The 20,824-nt window shown below is 38.0% G+C and overlaps 1 protein-coding gene across 6 annotated transcripts in view; it reads left to right on the forward strand.

Annotated features, from left to right (window-relative positions):
* MECOM (MDS1 and EVI1 complex locus) overlaps window positions 1-20,824 on the forward strand; it is a gene marked incomplete at its 5' end in the record, with an annotated part of 572,227 nt that overhangs the window by 498,577 nt on the left and 52,826 nt on the right. For all 6 annotated transcript variants that reach the window (XM_079704200.1, XM_079704201.1, XM_079704203.1 and 3 more), the window contains one exon: window positions 13,799-13,933. In XM_079704200.1, the coding sequence (XP_079560326.1) occupies window positions 13,799-13,933 (135 nt within the window). The remainder of the gene's footprint in view (window positions 1-13,798; window positions 13,934-20,824) is intronic.

The raw sequence follows: 20,824 nt of genomic DNA on the forward strand, positions 1-20,824 counted from the left end.
TAGGATTTTATTTGAAGTTGAAGGATTGACTCAACAAAATTAACAGAAATATATTTCTAAAGCCACACCTGAAATCATGTCCATGTTTTCATAATGATACTGAGATCTTATTGGGTACTTTAACCACTATTGGAATATTTTGACATTTTACTATTTGATATGTATCAAAAGATATGACACCCATTAAATGGATTATAAGCCTCACACTTTTCTGGCTCTACAGAGTTTTTATTTTTAAAGTGTCTAGTTATAGTCATTGACATAATAAAATGGAATTTTAGGATTTCTAATATAGGGAAGAGTGATATCTCACTACATCACTGGTCAGAACTTAGCATATTGATTGTTTTTTGATAATTCTGCAACTGGGACATCATAACTAGCATCCACCATCAGAATGTTGAAATAGGGCAGTAATTCTGGGCCAGAAATGCCTCACCATGCCTCCCCCTTTGTTTAGCACAGGCTTCTTTAGTTAGCAGTGAGCACTTCCAATAGATCACAAATTAATCACAGCCATTAGTGCTCTTTATAGAGGAGACTGTGTGGTTGCTCCTGCGAAATGTTCTGTTCCACAGGATGATAGTTAATTCATCTGGAACAACGTTAGTTCATCAAGGTTTGTGGTTTATATAAAGATCAAATTCCTGTAATTTTGTATGCCATCTGATTTAATGTCCACTTAGTTTAGCAGTTAGACAGCCATTGGCAGGCACAACACAGGAATCCAATATCAAAAACTGGAGAAAAGGCCAGTTTAATTCTTAAATGTTTAATTCAGGCTTTGGTAGACTAAGATTAAATGACTGCTTTTCTTTCTCCTGGGGAAATATATATCTAGATAATGCCAAATCTTATTAAGAAGAGCCTAAATAATATAAAACATTGTGTGTAAATATGCCCATGGTAAAAATCTATGCTTTAGAAGGGCTTATAATGGAAGAGGATAGGAAGGTGTGGGTTGATTTTGAAAGGAAATTGTACACATTTATTTGGAAGGTTCTCAGACCAGATACTCAAGTAAAATTACAACAGTTCACAGGCAAAGGATCAGTTGGAGAGAGTTTACTGATAACCTCCTTTCTTTGTGAGTTTGATAGACCTTCCAAATGCTTTCAAGCTGAATGAAAAGTTGAGGCTTGCTTTTGTCTCTCTTTATCCAGCACTATTTTTTAGTAACAGTTTTGGTCAAGAGTGAAAACAGTCAATTAATAGAAAAACATTTAGGCAATACTTAGCAGTTTTTACTAGTATCAGCTTTGCTGAAACAGATGCAACATAATAACAAGATTTATTTCCAAAATTGTTCCCCTTAGGTGTTCAGTGGAAGGGGAAAGGGGCTTTCATACATGTTTAACTATCTTTATTGATGCTCTATTAAGCCAAAATAGGTTTCTTCACTGAAGGACTTCTTAGACTTCTAGAGTCTTAGAGCATTTACCAGATGAATGTTTATTGTGAAGCTCCAAGATGGAGCTATCTTTACCTCATTTGACCACGGAACACATTTTCAGAGAATACCTGGTAACAAGTCATTGATGAGAAAATGCTGGTGTAAAGTGCATTTCTTGCCATCAAACAACTTATAGGTAGATCAGCAGATGACAGAAATATCCCAAATGACCCTAAATATGAGGACTGACAAGTGAATGTTTTTGATAATGAGCACTGTAAGAATTTCAAGGAAAGAGCCTGGAGGGCTGTGTATGAGCTTGATAGATGAAACTCTGACTTCTCCTCCTTGAGCTTTTGTTTCATCTCCTAAATGCTCTTGAGTATCAGGGATAAGTAAAGCAAAGGGCCTGTGTGAACACAGTTAAAGGGCCAAGAGCTTCTACTCATCTCCCTAGTTAACCAGAACTTAGATTTGTTTAGAGGGAAGAATCAGACCATGGGCCTGGAAAGATAAATTTGACATCCACTTATAGAGAAGATTGCATTTTGAATTAGGAGCTTTATTTTCTAGCAAATTAGGAACAATTAGGGTTTTTATTAGTGTGGTTTTTCTTTTTTAGCTTTTGTTTTCAAGTAAAGCAAAACATTGTCATAACTTTTTTACTCAGGAAGACTAATTTTTCATGTAAAGATGCCACAGAATTCAGGCCTAAAATGACAAGGGCCTGCATCAGGCCAGTGCCAGTGGGAAGGTGAGGGCCCTAAAGAAACAATGTAATAGCCAGTGACTGCTCACTGGGGATAAGGAAAAGGGAGGCATCCCAGATATTGTCCAGGGTTGGTACCCAGGTAAAGGGCCAACTCAGGTAGTTGGTATAGAAACACAAGTATGGGTGCATGGGGGGAGCAATAAAGTGCTACTCCTGGGAAGCAGCAGTGGTAGAAATGTCTATCTCTAGATTCCCTAAAAGAGAATTACCAGTACATCAATTGATTCCCATGGGGGAACAGTGGTAAATAGTCCAGTTTTCTTAGATATTAAATATAACAATTCCTGATACAGTTGGCCATAATTAATTGATTCTTGCAGCGCAGTTCAAAGGTAGTTTAGCCTATTCTGAAAAGATGCTATTCAAGATGTGAATATGAATCAAACTTGATTCCATCCTTAAGAATTTTACAACAACCCTTTAAGGAGGACCACTGACAATTTTACTAATGCACACTGAAGAGCATTACAGATACAACTGTAACGTAAGGTAGAACTGACTATCAACCAGGAGATGATTTGGGATAAAAGATGAAAAGGTCAAACCTGGTAGTTAGGGACCAGTGGTCATAGAAAAAGAGGTGGCTTTGAAGGATAGATAAGATTTCATCCAAGATAATGATGGCAAAATAAATTATAGGCTGAGGAACAATAATGATTAAAATTATAATTATATTAGCAATATCAATAATAATAATAGCTATGTTTTCATTGACCATATGCTAGGTGTCATGCATGAGTCTAAGTAATTTACATATATTACCTCATTTCATTTTCAAAAAATACAATGAGTTTATACTGAATTGTTAGGCAACTGGAACCCATTGAAGGATTTTGACCAGGGGAGTGAGTAACAGCTGATGCATGGGAAGATGAACAGTGTTGAGCATAAACTAGTGGGTGGGTGAGTGATGGTCAGAATAGGAAGTCATTGTGATAATTCAGACTAGAGGTAACAAGCATCCAAGCTAAGCATCCAAACTACATAGGAATGAAAATTAAGGAAGGACCCAATACATTTTTTTCAACAAACCCCTACTGAATACCTATTCCATGTCTGACGTTATGTTAGTATCTGGGCAATAGAGGCAAATGAGAGAAACCCAATTCCTACCATACTGGCACTTAAAGTCCACCAGAGGACGTTGCAGAGAATACATTTCTGGACCTTGATAATGAATATTGACCGAAAACTAGTCTGGATGTGTGTGTGTGTGTGTGTGTGTGTGTGTGTGTGTGTGTACATGGCCTCCTACCCCGGCTTTTAGGGCTCTTGGATCTCAGTGGTATTTCACCTCTGTCTCAGAATTCTCCCACTTACTGATTGGCAGAGAACACAGTGGGTGGGACAGAGCAGACTCAGCTGCAAGCCAGGCAAAGACGGACATCTTTGGGGATAGCACAGCTTGAGAGAAAAAAAACATTTTTCTTAAAATTCTTCTCTTCCATAGGTCAGGGTAAGGATTAGGGCAACTGACACTGGAATGGAAGAAAGAGGATAGAAAAATACTTATACTTTGCTGTTCCCTAAAGTACAAACCAGACTATCTTCCTCATTGTGTGTGTATGTAAGTCTAGTCTAACCCATTACCCAAACACAAAAACTGTGAAACTTAGTGTTTTGACCTGTTCCCACGAACTCAGAGCAGTTCACACTCATATTACCCAATTTATTTTCCCAACACTCCTATTAGGCTGATATTGTGAAACTTTCATAGAAAGCGACTCAAAGGTTAAGTGACTTACCCAAAGGCAAACAGGTAGGAGAAGAGATGGGAGCAGAGAAAGGTCTTCCAACTCACTTCTTCCACAAGATTACAAGTCTAAAAGCACTCTGAAATGGTGTTCCTAAAGCCTCAGGAAAGAAGCTGACTGTGGATTTATTACATAATGTGCTAAATGCTGTCTTGAAAATTGACTTAATTTAAATTGGTAAAATAATAAAAAATTAATTCCTAGCAGTTGAGGTTAATTCCTAAAGCCTTAATTTAGGACCTTAATTCTTTGATCTAAAGTGAGGAAGAATGAGAGATTTGGCTTTTTGGGACAACTTATAATCAAGATCCAAGTTATCTTTTATAAAATAAAAAAGATTATAGTAATTTGTGTTCAGTGATCTGAAAATGCTTATTGTCTGAACAACCAGGTTGATGTGTTATGTGTTCTTTTATGAATATTTATCTCAGTTTTGTGGATATTTATTTCCTCATCGTTTTTTTCTTGAATATATCTTTTAAGGCATATGCATCATTGTATTAAACATCTATACTTTTGAGGGATAAGAAAGAGAAAAATAATGATATTTTGACTCTTTTTCTCTACCAAATTTTACTATGATGTATTTTATTAAAGTTTTTATTTTATCACAATGTATTCATTTAAACTTGGTATAAATTTTTTGTTGTTGTTGTGCTTTAGCCACAAAATAACCACTCAGCATAATGGCTTAGGACTGAAATACATCAAAATAGCCCAACAAAAAATATTTTAAATATGGCAGCCTTAATTGGAGTTTTGGAAATAAATCTTTGAGTATAATAATTTTTCACTAGAGCTGTTGTCTCAGGAAAGTATTTCATCTTAGTTTCCAAAGAGCTGCTATCATTACTAAATATATTTAAAGTTGAAGCAGAAAAAAAAAAAAAGGATCACGTTTATTCTGGGCAAATATACTATAAAATACTCATCTGTTAAGAGAGTCATCTGCATTTTTTAAAAAAGATCAGATAAGTGATTATGTTTGTGTAGTTAATTAATAAAAAGGGAAGTAGGTAATGATTCACTAGGGAAACTTTTCTATCACAGTATCTGTTAGGAGGGATCCCATGCTGGAGGGACAATAACGGGGTGCTAATTCTGAACGCACACAAGGCTGTCCTACAAAGACATCGAGATTTGTAGGAAATCAACCCTCCAGCAGTCCTGGCAAGCCAGACTGACCCCAGCAAATGAAAATAATCAAAAGTAATTAGAAGCGTGCTGGACTACTCCTCGGAGAGCCAGGCGGGAGAGTAAACATGCCTGAATCCTCGAGCCACTGCGAAGGCCCATGTCTGAGCTGTTAGGTGCCCTGACCTTGTCCACATAAAGATGTGATTTATGAAGTGCAGGGCACAGCAGCAGGGCTTCTGTCTTCTCCTGGAGAACCAAATTACTGAGGTGGAGATTAACATGCTTTCAGTCGGGCCCATTTCCAGACCAAGGGAAATTTTTTATTTACATTTTTTTTTACCTTTAATTTCCTCTTTTCTTTCTTTCTTTCTTTTTTTTTTTTTTTAACAGTTTCCCCACCCCCATAGAGTTAAAAAAAAAAAAAAAGTCCATCAAAAGAGACCAGAAATATCTCTCCTGAGCAGTGGTAATAACGTATGTTGGTGACCGGACATCCAGAGCACTTTTTATTTGTAAACTCTTATTGTGTGTGACCGTTTTTTTTTGCTGGGTCTACCTACCCAACATGATAGGTTTCATCTTTAAGTTTAGGGAGCCAAGCTTGTGGAATACTCCCCTGACTAAAGCATATAAATTAAAATTAAAATATTACCTTTGATTCCATGGCTTCCCAATCTAGTTTATCTTGCCTATGATTCTTCATTACAAGGCTTACCTATTAAGTAAAAAGATTTGACAGAAGAAATTGTAGGTGGTCAAGAATTTGGAGGGAAGGAAAGAGGAGAGACAAATTGGAGTTTCTGTATTGGGAGAAATATTTATATGCAAATCAGTGGGAAATCTCTTGAGTCCTAAAGACGTACTTATATTTTTTTCTTAGCTTTGTATCAGTTAAGTTAGGTAAGATTTTACAAAATCCGATTCTGATGTGGAAAAGGAAGCATTGATTTTCTTTTTAAACACACATCAATATCCATACATGAAGCTAATTTAATTAGCAAGCAGTTATTGTTCAGCCAAATGTCAATTTCTCAGATTATTTCATGCTTCTTGATGTGAGCTGTAAGCAACAGGATTTAACAGGATCTCTATGAATGAAACTGAACTTGAGAAAGTAAAAATGCACTTGTATGTTCTTGAAAAGCTACAAAAAACAAAACAAGCAAACAAATTAAAAAAAAACCACCAAAAAACCAAAAAAAGAAACCCAAAACAAAACAGCATTAAAACAAAAATGTCAGGCTTGGAGCTCAGTGTATATTTAGTGGCCTCAAGAAACCCAAATCTACAGAATTAAGGGAACTCTACTTAGGCTGAGGTTATAAAGTGCCTTCCTCTATAAACTAAAAACATAATGTCAGGGTGAATGGGAACATACTTTATTAACTTTATGGTATTGAAAACTGCCAGCAAGTTGTCTTGTTTTTAAATATTGTCCTCTGTAGAGTGTTACAGGGTTGTTTGTCCACAGGAAGCCTATTAAAAGTGGACAGTGCAGTCATTTCATCTGGCTTTGGCTGGACTGCTTTTCTTTCCTTTAATGATGTGCTGGAATGTACCATGCCCATAGGGTCTCCATTAGCAGAACTTTTACTTCTGGGACAACCATGAAGTTTAAGGCTTAAAAGAGGCATCAGCTTACAGTCTTGTGGGAATCACTTGAATACTGGAGTACTAACTTCTTACTGCTTTAACTAATATATTGACTTATTTTAAATAAACAGTTACACAATGAAGGCAGAGCCAGTGGCCTTATTGGAAATCTTTGAGCCTTTTAAAGATTCTGCAATCCACACAGATGGGGGAGGAAGGAAGGGGCCTGAGGAGGGTTTATGCCCTTTTCAGACCAGGAAGAAAACACATTAACCTCTCCCACCCCAGCCCTGCCATCAGCCAAAGGGGGATCTTTACAGCTCCCAGAAAATCTATCAAGTCACACTCAAACCTCATATTTTCCAATGACTTTTTCCTGGTAAACAACAATTAACAGAACAGGGCAGAAAAAACGATCATTCCTTCTGGAAAAATGTTTTTAAAGTATGATTCTTTTTAAAAAACATTGCCACCAAATCACTCTATGTTCTGCTTTTAAACTGTACATTTGTTGTTGTATGTTCTCCTATTCCGTTCCCTTAATACTTAGATCATCTGTGCTGATACATGTTTGCAAATTAAAGCTGGTTTGAGATTATAGTAAAACCATTATTTTTAATAGCCCATTTCAAGGGCAGCGCTAAACACTGCAGAACACGCATGTTACTGATTACTGCTGAGCAGACAGCAGCTTTTGCAGACTAATTTGTAACTGGGAACTACTGTAAACAGATTTCACCAGAAATCCCAAGGAATAAAGGGAATTGGTGGTGGTATTTGTCTCCTTGTATTTGTTTATTGTTTTAGAAACCTCCTGATGTTGAGCCAGTTAACCGGGGAGCAAAGCAAGCCCCCCACTGCAAAAAACCTTTTCCTCCAGCCCTCCGGCTTCTCTTCCGTGTCACTTTTGATCAGGGGAGGGAGGTCAGGGTCTTGTCCTAAAGGGTTATTATTGAAATAGCCAGAGGCTCCTTTCATGAGAATCAAGGCCCTTCTAGCTACTCTGGGATTTCAGGACCCCATTTTTAAACTTCAAGTTGCGTCGTCAGGAAGAAGCGAGGTCCGTGAAGTTATCACAGTATAGTCAAAGAGGGGAGGGGGCGGGGGTGGTGGAACGAGAGGGAGAGGAGAGAGAGAGAGAAGAAATACTGAGATCTGATGTTTGCCGAGGTCCTTTAGTCTTTCTCACAAGTTATTCAGTGGAGAACCTGACTGAGGATGATGACATTAATAAAATAATAATGATAAGGCTAAATAATGCCCTATCTCTCTAGATCAATCTTCCAAGGACTTAGAAAGAAAGTGTTAACTCTTTTGGGCTCTATCTGAGGAAGAGAATTTCATGCGTAGCAATAGCCTTAGCTCAGGTCCGTGTCTGCGGGGCTGGACTGCAGGGTGCACCCATCCGGGCTTGAGGCTCCGGAAGGCGCAGGATCGCGCGGGAGGCAGAGGGCAGAGCTCGGCTGCCGGCACCCGGCGGGCGGCAGCGGGTTCACCTGGGTGGCTGGAGCCGCCAGCGCCGCTACTTAATTCGGGGCGCAACGCCATCTACCGGCCTCCTGACGCACCTGCAGGTGCTCAGACCTTGAAAGTCGCCCCGCCTCCCCTACCCGAACCCAATATAAGGGAAAAAACTCCGAGGCCCTTTCCACGATTCCTAATTTAGCCAGGACCTGCCACTGATTCCATACGAACTTCTGTTTATCCACCGACGTTTCCTCCTTTTCAGAGCAGCTTTGTAAAGGGCAAGGAGGTGGGGGCCAGAGACAAGGGCGGGGGATTGGGGCGTTGAGCTCTCAGACCCCCTGATCAGGCCGCACTGTCTGAAGCAATCGGTTCCCCAGATTACTTGTATTTAACACACAATGCATCATAAAACAAATCCCTCATCCTGACAGGAAGAAAATAGAACAGCTCATAGCTCGAGCCGGTCTAATTTATGGGTAAATTAAAAAAAAAAAAAAAAAGGGGGTCGGGGGAGCTCCTACAATGGGCAAGTTGAGGAAGGGCAGGAAATCAATGGCTGCAGCAAGCCCGGAGCTCTTAAAGGTTCTCAAGCGCCGAATTCTATGGGAATATCTGACCGGGTTTTAGGTTATTTACAAAGGATTTTTCCTGTCCTACCTACCATTGCTGTGCGATTTTCCCGCAAACAATGGCCATTATCTGAAATAACAGTTCAATGTCACAGATAACAGGCCACCAAAACGAATTAGTCACCACCTCTTGTCATTTTCTCCCTTCCATCCCTCCCTTTTGTTACTATTTTTGTTTTTAAATCAGCATTTTGAGGAAATACAGATCTACTAGATTTACACGTCTATTTGCACTTGGAGAAAACAAAAAGGGACTTGTACCGTCTCCGTTTGCAGATGAAGTTTAACATAAACGCGCTTTCCATCCCGTCTCTCTCCACCCCTCCCCCTCAAGTGTCCCTTGACTCGCTTACTTTGCTTAACTTTCCATTGTTGAGCTGAGAAGTTGGATTTTGTCCATTTGTTTTTATGAATGGAGTTTTGTGATAAAAAGCGTTTATTTCCATTTAACCGATGGATTTTACTAAAATCTCCAAGCTTGGCTGGAGTAAATCCGTAGACACTTTTATTTTGCCATGCATTCCCTATATTCTTTCTTCCAATGTTGTTTCTGGAATGTGTTGATAAAAGCTGACCATATATATTAGAAAATTATTAATCACCATATAGTACTGATTCCCCCAAAACAACAGTTATGATGTTAAAAGTTAAAAAATAATCTGAGTTATCAATTCCACTTTGGAGCATTCATGATGTTTTAGTTAATGTATCAGAGAATATAGCAAACACTCACCAGACAATCGTCTACTTCTCTAAGCCCCTAATACGCTATTTGGGCAGGTTATATGCAAATAATGTTTCAGATTTTTAAATTCCTTCTTCTAAGAAAAATATGAGTTAAAAAGTAGCATGCTCTTCTGCTGACCTAACTATGATAATGAAGGGAAAAATCAAAGTACGAATTTCAGTAATAATAATAAATACTTAACAGAAAACTGGAAATGTCCTTTTCAACTTTTTAGGCTACTGTTTTCGGAGAATTTCTAAAGTAATTATGGTTAGCGTGAGCCAGCGTCTCTTCACCCTAAACCTCCTCCTCGCCCCCTCCAGCGCCTCACCCCCAGCCTCGTGCACACACCCTCACACCCCAAAAGCCCTTCTCCACCCCAATACTCCCACCCCCAACACACACACACACACACACACACACACACACACACACACACACACACTTACACTTGGGCTTTCAGGACACCGAAACAGAGGATATTTCCCTGGGGAAAGAAATCCTGCCTGGCGAGATCTCCCCATTGGTTGTTTACCCAGAGAAATCTACATGTTTAAGGGGGATGGTGCATCCGTAATCAGTCTGTCCCTATAGGACTGAGTCTTGGCGACCTTTTTGTGACCTCTCTCGCCAGAGGAGGCTGCTGTCACTTTAAAAATTTACTGAAAGAGGAGCCTGTCTGGCTTCCGATCACTCTGGGCGGCGGGAGATAGCTCCCTTTCTCCCTCGCCCCGGGTTCTTTCTGGATGGCCGAGCAGATCCTCTTTAAAGAGACAGTTCATGAAATAGAAACCCGGCGGCTGAGCTACGAGTTGCGAAAGGGGACGATCCCGTGAGGGTCTAGGACCGGGCAAGGCTCAGCGGAGGATCAGAAAGGGGGCTAGAGCTCCCCTCGCCTCCCCAGGCCCCCCACCTTTTCAAACTCTGCTCCTCCTGCTTGTATCTCCCCCCCACCCCACCCCCCACCCCACCTTGGAACTGGGAGAGAGAAGTGGAAGAAGTTTTAGTGGGTTTCAGATAACTTTCATTACACATCGGGCTGATAAGAGCAAGAGAAAGTGAGAAAAGAGGGAGGTGATGTGAACCAGAAGGAATAGCTCGGAACTCATTTAGGAAGGGGGAAAAAAGCCAAAACACACCAAACTCGGGTCACCCAGACGAGAGGAGACTTCATTTCTGGTCTTAAAAATACACTGTTGGCGGACAATAAATCTGAAACGCGTGGTCCTGGCGAGCAGATCCTAGAGACGGACAAAGTTATCAGAGACCATTCGGAAATCGAGACGCGAGGCTTTTTTTTTTTTTTTTTTAAACATCTCGAAATGTGGCTCGGGATCGTATGAAAGGATTTTCGTGCAGGAAACCTGGGGGCTGCTGATTATTTTATTTTGTTTGTTTTAATTCTTCTGTGATTGCCTTTTATTGCTGAGTTGAGGCCATAGAAATCTTAAGGTAAGATAACTCACTTTAAAAAAAGAAGTCCTGGCGATGTGCATAGTTTGTTACTTGGGACAGTTTCCTGCCTTGGCACCCCTTCTCCGGGGCGCCCCCCGCCCCCCAGCCTTCTTTTCCTACTTGCCCGCAGTCTCGCGGAGCCCTGTGCTTATCTACGTTGCCGGGACTGGCGATTTCCTTGTTCCTCCTGTGCAACGGTGTGGTCTGGACGCGTCTCCGGGGTGGGTCGTCCGGCCTTCGGTGGGTCTCTCTGCCGGCTGTCGGCCTCCTTTCCTCGCGCTCTTCTCCTCCTTCCCCTCCCTCCGTGTGTCTGTCCGTCGGTATCAGGGACTCAGAAGGTGGGGTTGCCAAAATCTGAATTCCTGGCACCGGCCACGCGACTTTGGAGCCGCTTTCGGCCGAGTTCCACCTTGCCAAGTAACAGCTTTGCTGTCCAACATCGTGTGCTGCTTCGCGAGAAAGTCACATTCGGACCCTTTGGCTAGATTGTGGGGATTTTTTTTTTTTTTTTTTTCCTTTCGCTGTTGGATTTTTGAAAGGGCCTTTCTCTAAAGTCCACCTAAAGGGATTTTTTTTTTTTTAAAGCTATCTTTGGAACTTGACAGCTTTTAAAAACACAGGAGTGTGTTCGATGAAATGACGGAAGATGTGTTGTTACTTTATTTTATTCGAGATTTCCGAGACGATTAAGACATTTGGGAGACAAATGCAGTTGTGTTAGCAAATCAGAAGCGAATAATTCACCCAGGGGGGAAAGGTTTCTGGAGAAAGTTAAGCTTTTGTCTTGGGGCAAGAATACGGAGAGTAAGAAAGTTAATACGTTGGTGAAATATTTGAATAATCGTATTACATGTATGTAAAAAGACATTCTTTGGAAATGAACCTGTTTTTAAATTAATTTCACTGTTGACAGTGGCAATGGCAATAATGTTAACACAGAGTAAAATTACACCTAGAATTTTTATGTGCATATGCAGTACTTACCCTGCCCTTGCAAAAAGGGAATGCTAGAAAGCTAAGGGGATAAATGATTTTTGACTTTGAAATTAACAAGTTTCCCACGTCTTTCTGCAAATATGAAATGGAATTGGTGTTGCATTTCACTGCCTTCACCCTGTTTCCTTCATTAAACATTTCTCTAGTGTGTTAGTAGAACTACCTTTTTTTTGGGGGGGGGGCTAGTCAAGAAAACAAACAACAAATATCAACCAGAAATCAAGAAACCAAAAAACAACAATCCCAACCTTTTACCCTTTTAAAGTGTGTATTGCTGATGTTATTTATGCTCCTTCCAGACATGTGAGGAGGGGGGTAATCTCAAGTTGCCATTTAAGCTGCTCAGCATTGAAAGTTGAAGAAAACAACTTAAAGTTTGTAATTTTATAAATGAGAAATTGTTAAAATCTGTTCTTCTCACTAGAGAGGGTATTTAATATAGACTTTTTGTTGGTGGTGGTGCGAAGAGGCCTCCTTGAAAAAGACTTGATTTGTGTGTGTGTGTGTGTGGCAATTATTATTCCTATCTTATGTTTCAATTTTCCTTTTTAAAATTGTGGGACTACTTATTGCCCTTTAATTGCCTCATGGCCAAAGGCTTATTCATAATGACTCTTGACTAGAGCCCTCAGAGTACTGGGCTTCTTCTTGAAGTTTGTGGTGAGTTAATGACTTGAATCTGCAACTGGGTGATTACCTGAATTCTGTGCAAAATTGCTTTTGGTCTATGCACCTGAGTGTTTAGTTTTAACTTTTATAGGTATAGATACAGCAGAGTTCTGGGGGGGGGGCGGGGAGGGGGTTATTTAATTCATCAATTAATGTTCTAGACTATATTGTTTAGTCTTTGATAGGAAACTTCCTCAAGTTTGCGCTAACTGATTGACATTAACATTACCAGACTTTCTAGTTATTTACCATCAGGTCAACAACTATGCAGCTTTCAATATTGATGTTTAAAACATTATTGCTACTATTGATTCCGAATAGCCTTGTTTAAGTAGACAATGGACACTTCCCATCTTAATTTTTCTTTAATAGGTATCCTGAGTAGTGATTAATATTTAGCATAGGCCAAACATAAAATCTCATGAAAAATAACAACACTAACATACACGACCATATATAATGATGGCAATTTATGTCAACATTCTTACATATTTTTTACTTGTTCACAAGCCAGTTTTGGTATTTTACTTCCGAAACATAAAATTGAAATGTGCATTGGCATGTGTTACCTAAAACTTTAGGTTGACATATTTTGCACAAGTGTTTACCAATTATTTATTTTCATTTGTTTTTCTTTAGTTTGGTCAGAAGCATCAGTGAGACAAATCTTATTATCTTCTTCAATTACGGGTGTGATTTGTTTCACAGTAGTGCAATGCAAACTGAAAAGGAATTTGACAATATTTAGATTAAAGTTTTTAAATTGCACTAATTTAAAGTGAAAAAAATGTGAAAGTATACACTTACAAGGGAAGATTATCTGAACCTAAAATATTGACTTGTAGAGTTTAGAAATATTATGTTAATATATGCTGTTCAATATTATTTTTCGTAAAAATCACATTGGATAAAATTAAGGCAATGGCACTCATTCATTCATAACAAGGAATCGAGCATTTTAAAAACCAATTAATCAGTTTTTGTAATAATTTACAATTGCTTTGTTCCTTTAAAGGCAGTACATTGCCACTTCTAAGATAACTTATTATTATTCCTTCTTTATTAATATGCATGCTGTCTGACTTTTTTTCTCTTAAGGATCCAAAGGAGGAATCATATATTTGAATAAAATATTTTCAAGCAATTAACCATTCTAATGAATGAACTGATAATGGAAATTGATTGTTCTCGTCTTCTTCCTTCTAGATCTTAGATGAGTTTTGCAATGTGAAGTTCTGCATAGATGCTAGTCAACCAGATGTAGGAAGCTGGCTCAAGTACATCAGGTTCGCTGGCTGTTATGATCAGCACAACCTCGTTGCATGCCAGATAAATGATCAGGTATGTTGTAAAGATTTTCTTGTCTTTCTTGGAGAGCACTAAAGTATCAGTGAAGCCTGAAGAATAAAAATAACAGTGAGCTTCAGTAGACCCTTGTGGCCTGTTTGTCGATATGGTGAAAGGTAATGCCCAAATATAAGATGCATAAAGTCATTTTCAGTACTTCTTTTTTGGGTAGTTTTTTCATTTTGTGCTAGTAAACTTCATAAATGCTCTAGTTTTCTGGGAATGACTGAATGATTTAAAAACTGAATACTACTTATTAGTAGCTGTTCTTTACCTTTTTTTTTCCTTTGCTATCATAATAAGGAGACATTCATAGAAACTACTGAACTAATCAAGAACATTGAATTTATGCAGAAATTGGAAGTGATACACTTGAAATATTATATAGATTTTATTTTAAATAATAGGTAGAGGTATATGTCTGATCTATGTGTGAACTTGTCTGATTATGCATTTGATTTGCCTAATTATAAACGAGAAACACTTTTAGATTAATCAAGTAACATTTTTTGTTGTTGTTTATGTGAAATGTTTAAAAGTATCACTGCTGGAAGTTGCTTTATGGAGGCTCATGCAGTGAGGTTAACTTTAATAACAATAACTATGAAACAAGATCATGAAAATATCAAGAAACATAGTTTGCACTCAATAAAGTGAGGTTATGAATCTTGTAACTTAGTATGACAATACTTAAAACAACAAGAACTTCAACCTGCTAAATTTTGTTTTATAAACATCGTTGAGTTAGAATATAGTTATATTATCATCGTTTATTCCTTTTAAACCGATGGTTATGTAAATCAAATATGGTTCAAAGACCATATTAAAATGGTTGCTTGGCAAATCTACTATGAAAATCACCACCAAGAAAAAGAAAAGTTTAAATTAGATGTTTCCATTTGAAAGCTGGTAAGTAATGCTAGCGTCATATGGTCTAAAACTCTGTTTCAATCATTGCTATGAGATTATTCTTTGGCATTTTACCAGCTACTAGATAATTTTTACTGACTAAACTGTATAAGAGGTAGTAAATATAAAATTAGGTTTAAATGGGAGTTATTTTAAAATCTTCAACATATATCAAAAATAATAAACCAATCAACTGTTTTTTTCCCTTTGTTGTAAGAAAACAAGAGACATTATTGACAAAGGAAAACATTATTAAATTAGCTATTGATCGTAAGCAGAAAATATCCCAAGTCCGTCATATGAGTTACTGTCACCATCAACAGCAAACATTTCTGAGCACTGACTATATGTAGGTGTGGGAATTACATAGGTGTTGTAAATGAGTGAATTGTGCGTGTGATGCTTCTGAACTGGAAGACCTCAAAAGGCAGCTGTAAGATGAAATAATGTAATTATATCATAATAGTTATTTGCTATCCATATTTACTGACAACAGGAGCTATTTCCTTAGACAGATAAAACTGTTGTAGGATCAGTGAAAAGATGGTTGAAGAATGAGACTTGTGGCCAATACATTTTTTCATTTAATAGTTATGGGTCTAATATTTTTTAATAAATATACTCTTGTCCTTGGGAATTGTGATCTCATTAAAAAGGAAACTATTTTGCTGTTCTTAAGTATGAATTAGATTGCTTATTAGAGTAGGCATTTATAATTTTCACATGGTTACTTTTGAGGTACACATTGTAAAAGGCATTGCTTTCGAAAGAAAATATGATGGTTTTGTATCTTAATGAAGAGCATGTTTACATATTTTAACTGAAGAATCAGGGAAAATAGTTAATCAGGAAAACCATAAAAGGCCAATATTAGACATACACTATTATTTCTGTAAGTTCTCATTTTAAACTTATGTATTATGCTGGCAGAAATCTAAGATGGTAAGAGAGTACATATCAAATAACATAGTTGTGAAATTGACATTATATGGTCAAGTACGTTCACCCATAAACAACGAGAGGAAAGTCAGAGGTAAAAGTCAGATTTGTGTGATAGACATATATGCATACAATCACACTTAACCCAGTTGACAAGACAAACGAGAGCAGACATCAAAACAGTGTATGCATATATTATAAACATACTCATCTATAAGCATGTATGCATCTTTTCTAAAAGCCAATTAAGACTAGCAATTCCAGGCAGCTTTGAAATGTGAATGTTGAACTAGGTGCAATGATAAAAGAGCTGACTAAAGAGATTCTCTAGGTCTATTTTTTCACTCTGTTTTCTGTGAGGAATAGGAGCTGCCAAATGGTGAATAAGCACAACTCATCTCATAATGAACACTCCCACTGTGTGAGATATTATTTAATATCCAGATATAAAGAGACACCCTGGATCAGGAGTAATTATTAAACATTAACAACATCAACTCACCTGCACACACAAAAGCAAATTAAGCACGCGACAAAAAACTGTAAAAAGTGTTCCTCTTTGCTCTGATTCTTAGATAGAGCTCAAGTTTATAAAATGAATTTTAAATAAGTCCTGGGCTTTAAAACTGAAGAATTTCAGGGGAATCTTTCAACTGCAAGCTAGTCATTGTAATAATTAGGGCATCCAACAAAGAGGGGAGAAGATGACCTAAAACAAAAAGGAGGGTATAAATTATAGTTTACTTTTGCAAAGATATGTATTTTTTAAATTCTAATATTAAAGATCAAGTTTAGTCAATTTGGATCAGTTTTATAATGATGTGAAGGAGTTCTACAAAAGAGAATTAATGTGTCTGCTAAAGATGATAATACAGTTTGATAATAGTGGGACAGTCAAAACACGTTGTCTTGGGTAAAACTTGTATTTGATTTGTTTGGGGTGATGAGGTACTTAGAAACAGCCTAGGTTTAGATTTTCAGGTAAAGCTGATAAAGCGTGCAATCTGTTTTGTATCATAAAGGCAAAGGCTATTCAATGAACATTTTCCTAATACCTCTCTACAAGCATTTTATTTGAGGGGATTTTTCAGAGTTTAAATCTTCCAATAGATTTCTGCACGTTATTTTATTGCAGATTTCTTTTTTTCAGGCGAGAGTGAGCTTTGTGGCAGCTTTTTTCTTGACAGTGCTGCCTAGAAGACTCGAGTTTATTGTTTTTAGATGTCTTTTTCCTTTCATGTTTTCAAAATTATTGCAGTGATGTTTTTGGAGATAGAAATTCTGAAAACACTGGCATACTTGCTAAACCATAATTTCTAAGCAGCTGCAGCTTCTGACTGATATCCTTATTCCCCCCTGAAAATATTGTATTAACTACAGTAATTTATCTTTGTAAAAGAAGGCCGCACCAAAGACACTAGTTAAGTCACACTCCAGTCATAAAATAGTAGATCTACTAAAAACACCCAAGGCTCTTTATCCTTGAAGTCCTAATTATTTTTCCCCTCGTTCCTTAAAGTTTTTGTACAGTGTTACATAGCTATACTGCTGTGGCACAGCCTTTAGCTGGAAATTTTTACTGAGACAGACAATGCTTCAATATCTTTACATTTTAATGGTCTGAATTATCCCTGGTTGAGGATCCAGAACTGGCACTGGGAGGTAGATCAGGGCAGAAGCAAAAGCAGAGAATTGGATAATGAAAGTTCTTTCCAGAATAGGTCCTCAAGAGGACCAAATATGTAGAGGAAGCATGAAAATTGCTTATTAATTATTCAGAGATTTCATTACATCTGGAAGCACCCATGTGTTTAACATCAAGTGGGCCAAACACCTAGATGATTTACTGAGTGTTTTTTTTTTTAATCTGGATATTTTGATGTCCTTTTCTTTGTTGTCTTGTAGATATCTTACTTTTACACCCATTTTGATGGGTGGATGGAGCATGTTGCATTAGATTTGTTCTCACCCTGCTCCCGCCTTTCCCTCCATCCTTTGATGAGTTTCCTCAGACCTCCACATTGCTATACCCTTCACCTAGATCAAAAGCAAGTGGACCCACAGACCCCTAGGTACCTCACATCAGGCCAGTTCTTATCTAGGATATGTTCACAAGTTTAGTGTACTTATGAAATAGCTCTCTGGACACAAGTTTTCCTCTAATACTTCTTCATGGTGAAACCATTTTGGTTGTAATCAGGTCACTATGGCCCAATTCGTGTAAGTGAACTTTTTTGACTTACACAAGACCTACCTTTCCACTCATGATAATGAGAAAGATCTGGGCATGTGATTTGGGGTAACATTTTATAGGTGTGCATCACAGAAAGGAACGCAATTTCATTCAAGCTCTTGGCCTGCCCTAACATGGTCTACAAGTGGAATAAAGTTCTCAGAAACCCAAGACATTATTAATCTTGTCATTTACACAAGGTGATAAGTTCTTTCATTTTTAAACGGGCCCTTGACAGCTGGTATTTAGTAAGTAGACTGTTCCCTCTGAAGAAAACAAAATGTGTCGATAAGAGATTATCTAATGCCTGATGTATATTTTGAAGAAATAAGATCTAGAAGAAGGAGTGCCCTTCAGAGAATACAAGGTCAGAATTCACTTAGGGGATTCTGCCAGCTCCCTTGTCGTTGAGGAACAGCAGCAAGATTCTACAGTGTTTTCAGTTGGATCAGGCATTGTTCTCGTTTGTGCTTTACCTTATAAAGTTTTAACTGCTTCCAGGACCATCATGGCTGAACTGGCACACCCACTTTCCCTCTCCCTGGGTCCACGTCAGCAGTGCTATCAGGCTGCTGTGACACTATAACAGTATTATTACTGCAGGCTTATTATGGACTCAGTTATCAAGTTATTTTCTTTGGCTTTTTACTGAAAAAAAATGTATGCCTACATCATTCAATTAATGCAATTTGTGCAAAAAAGCAAAATGTAGTATCTTAGCCTCTCTCTACTTTTTAAATATGTTTGTGTCAACTGTCAGGTAATTTGTTAATTTGCTCTTCCTTTACAAGGATTTCTGTCCACATTTTCTATGACCTCTTTTGATGTTAAAATTATTATTGGCTTTGGCCATTTTCTTTGCTTTGCTTTTAAGTCAAGTTCCACTTTTATACCAAAGTTATGCTCTGCTGTTTTAAGATGAATGCCAGCTGGCAATACCCAGAGACTGGCTTTGTGAACGGTGCCTAAGCTGACTTTGGGGGGATGCTGTCTGGCTGATAAGTTACTTCCTTCACCCGAAGATGAAACCGTCTCAGACATAGTCTGTCATTTGATATTTACATGATAAAACAAATAGCATCCCCTCCCCACAAAAAAGTTTCCCTCATGTAATTATACCCAGCACACAACCCTGCCATAGCACTACACAGCCTAGGAATTTTTACCAAGATCCACAAACCACATAAATTGAAAAAAGATGATCTGCACATTCTAAGTAATTAATATTTGCATGTATGCAACACTTTTCATTCAGGAAGATCTAAAAGCATCGCAACCATACCAGACTCCAGCTATTTCTGGAATGGTACCAAAAAGATAGTTGTCAGAATTCATTACAAGCCAGTCATCAAGGAGGAAAACATGTTGGTCAAGAACACAAGAAGCACCTCCAGTCTAATAAAAAACCCAAAGAGGATCTTTAGCTTCCTCGCTTTCCAGGCATTCTGAAACTGTTCAGAATGATCAATTTTCATAGAGTCAGACAAAATGACCACATTAAAGACAGGTGGCTAATGAATATTTCTTGTGGGGTCTGTAGAGAGATCCTTAGAGGTTATTTAACAGGACAACTTGCAAGGCTTCCAGACTGGGTACACTGTAGGCTCCAGGTATAATAATGTGTATCTTTATCACTTGCCCTGTTCTTGCAAACTAGAGTCAACAGTCAATCCTTTCTGTTTTGTTTCATCCAATAAATTACACTTGGCTTTCTCTTCATGTTCTTAATGAAGAGATAAAAATGTGTGGAGCAGAACTTCTCCTTCATTAATATTTTTGTTCTGAAAATAGCCAGTGGATACATATAATTTTGTTTTGGAAGCAGATATAGCAAGACAGTACCTGACATTTCTCAGTTAATATTTTATAGTCTTTAGACTCTTACCTTAAAGATGAATTCAGGATACTATGTCTTTGGAGGAACTAAGGAAACTAAGGATGGTTTGCTTTAGCGAAGCTTGGCCACGATAATGCTTCCATTCTGTTGGACAAATATCTTTACATTCTGTCATCAATCTCTGTCTGCTGAAGACACTTTTAGTTATCTCTTACTAATCAGGATTAGAATGTGTAATAGGGTCCTTCTTTCAGAGGTTAAAAACTTGTCACTCCTGCCCTCCTGAGTAGGGGTTTCCCATGTTGCTATGGAAAGATCAGGGGTCCAGAGCAAGTTTCCTAAAGCCAGCACATATGCACACGTTGTCTCTGTGGACTTGATGTTACCTCTGTAGCACCAAGACTGACAGATGTGTTCATATCAAATACTGACTTTGTTCAGACATGCAAATGGTCACTTATCTCCCCTTCTATCCACACTCTAAACATTAAAGTTCCATTCAGCTTTTCCTAGTCTTTGGACTGGTAAATTGAATGAAGCTATAGAAAATAAAGCATTCAGGCTGATTGTTGGGAGGTGGGAAGGAAGAAATCAACTGTCTACTTCAAAGTGAAAAGACGGCAATAGTCTGAAAAAGTTGTCTCTCGGTACAGATTTTGCAGGGAGTACATTTCTCTATTATTTCAATTATTACAACTTCCTGAATAGGTTGAAGGTCACTCATAATTCACACTTCTGCCATTTTCAGACATGCCAAATGCAGTCTATTAAGCATAAATAAAACTTCCAGTGCTTGACCAGGAAAAATAAATGGGAATTCATAACAATGAGTCCTTATTCATCTTTTTAAAAGTAAATGATGTTTTCTTTCTTTCTTGTTTTCCCTCTGTGCACTGAATTTTTCTTCTGTCTCAGTAATACAAGCATAATACTTTGAATCGATCCAAGCATAGCAAACTAGACAGCA

The sequence above is a fragment of the Hyperoodon ampullatus genome (assembly GCF_949752795.1).
Source record: "Hyperoodon ampullatus genome assembly, chromosome: 5".
NCBI classification, from domain to species: Eukaryota; Metazoa; Chordata; class Mammalia; order Artiodactyla; family Ziphiidae; genus Hyperoodon; species Hyperoodon ampullatus.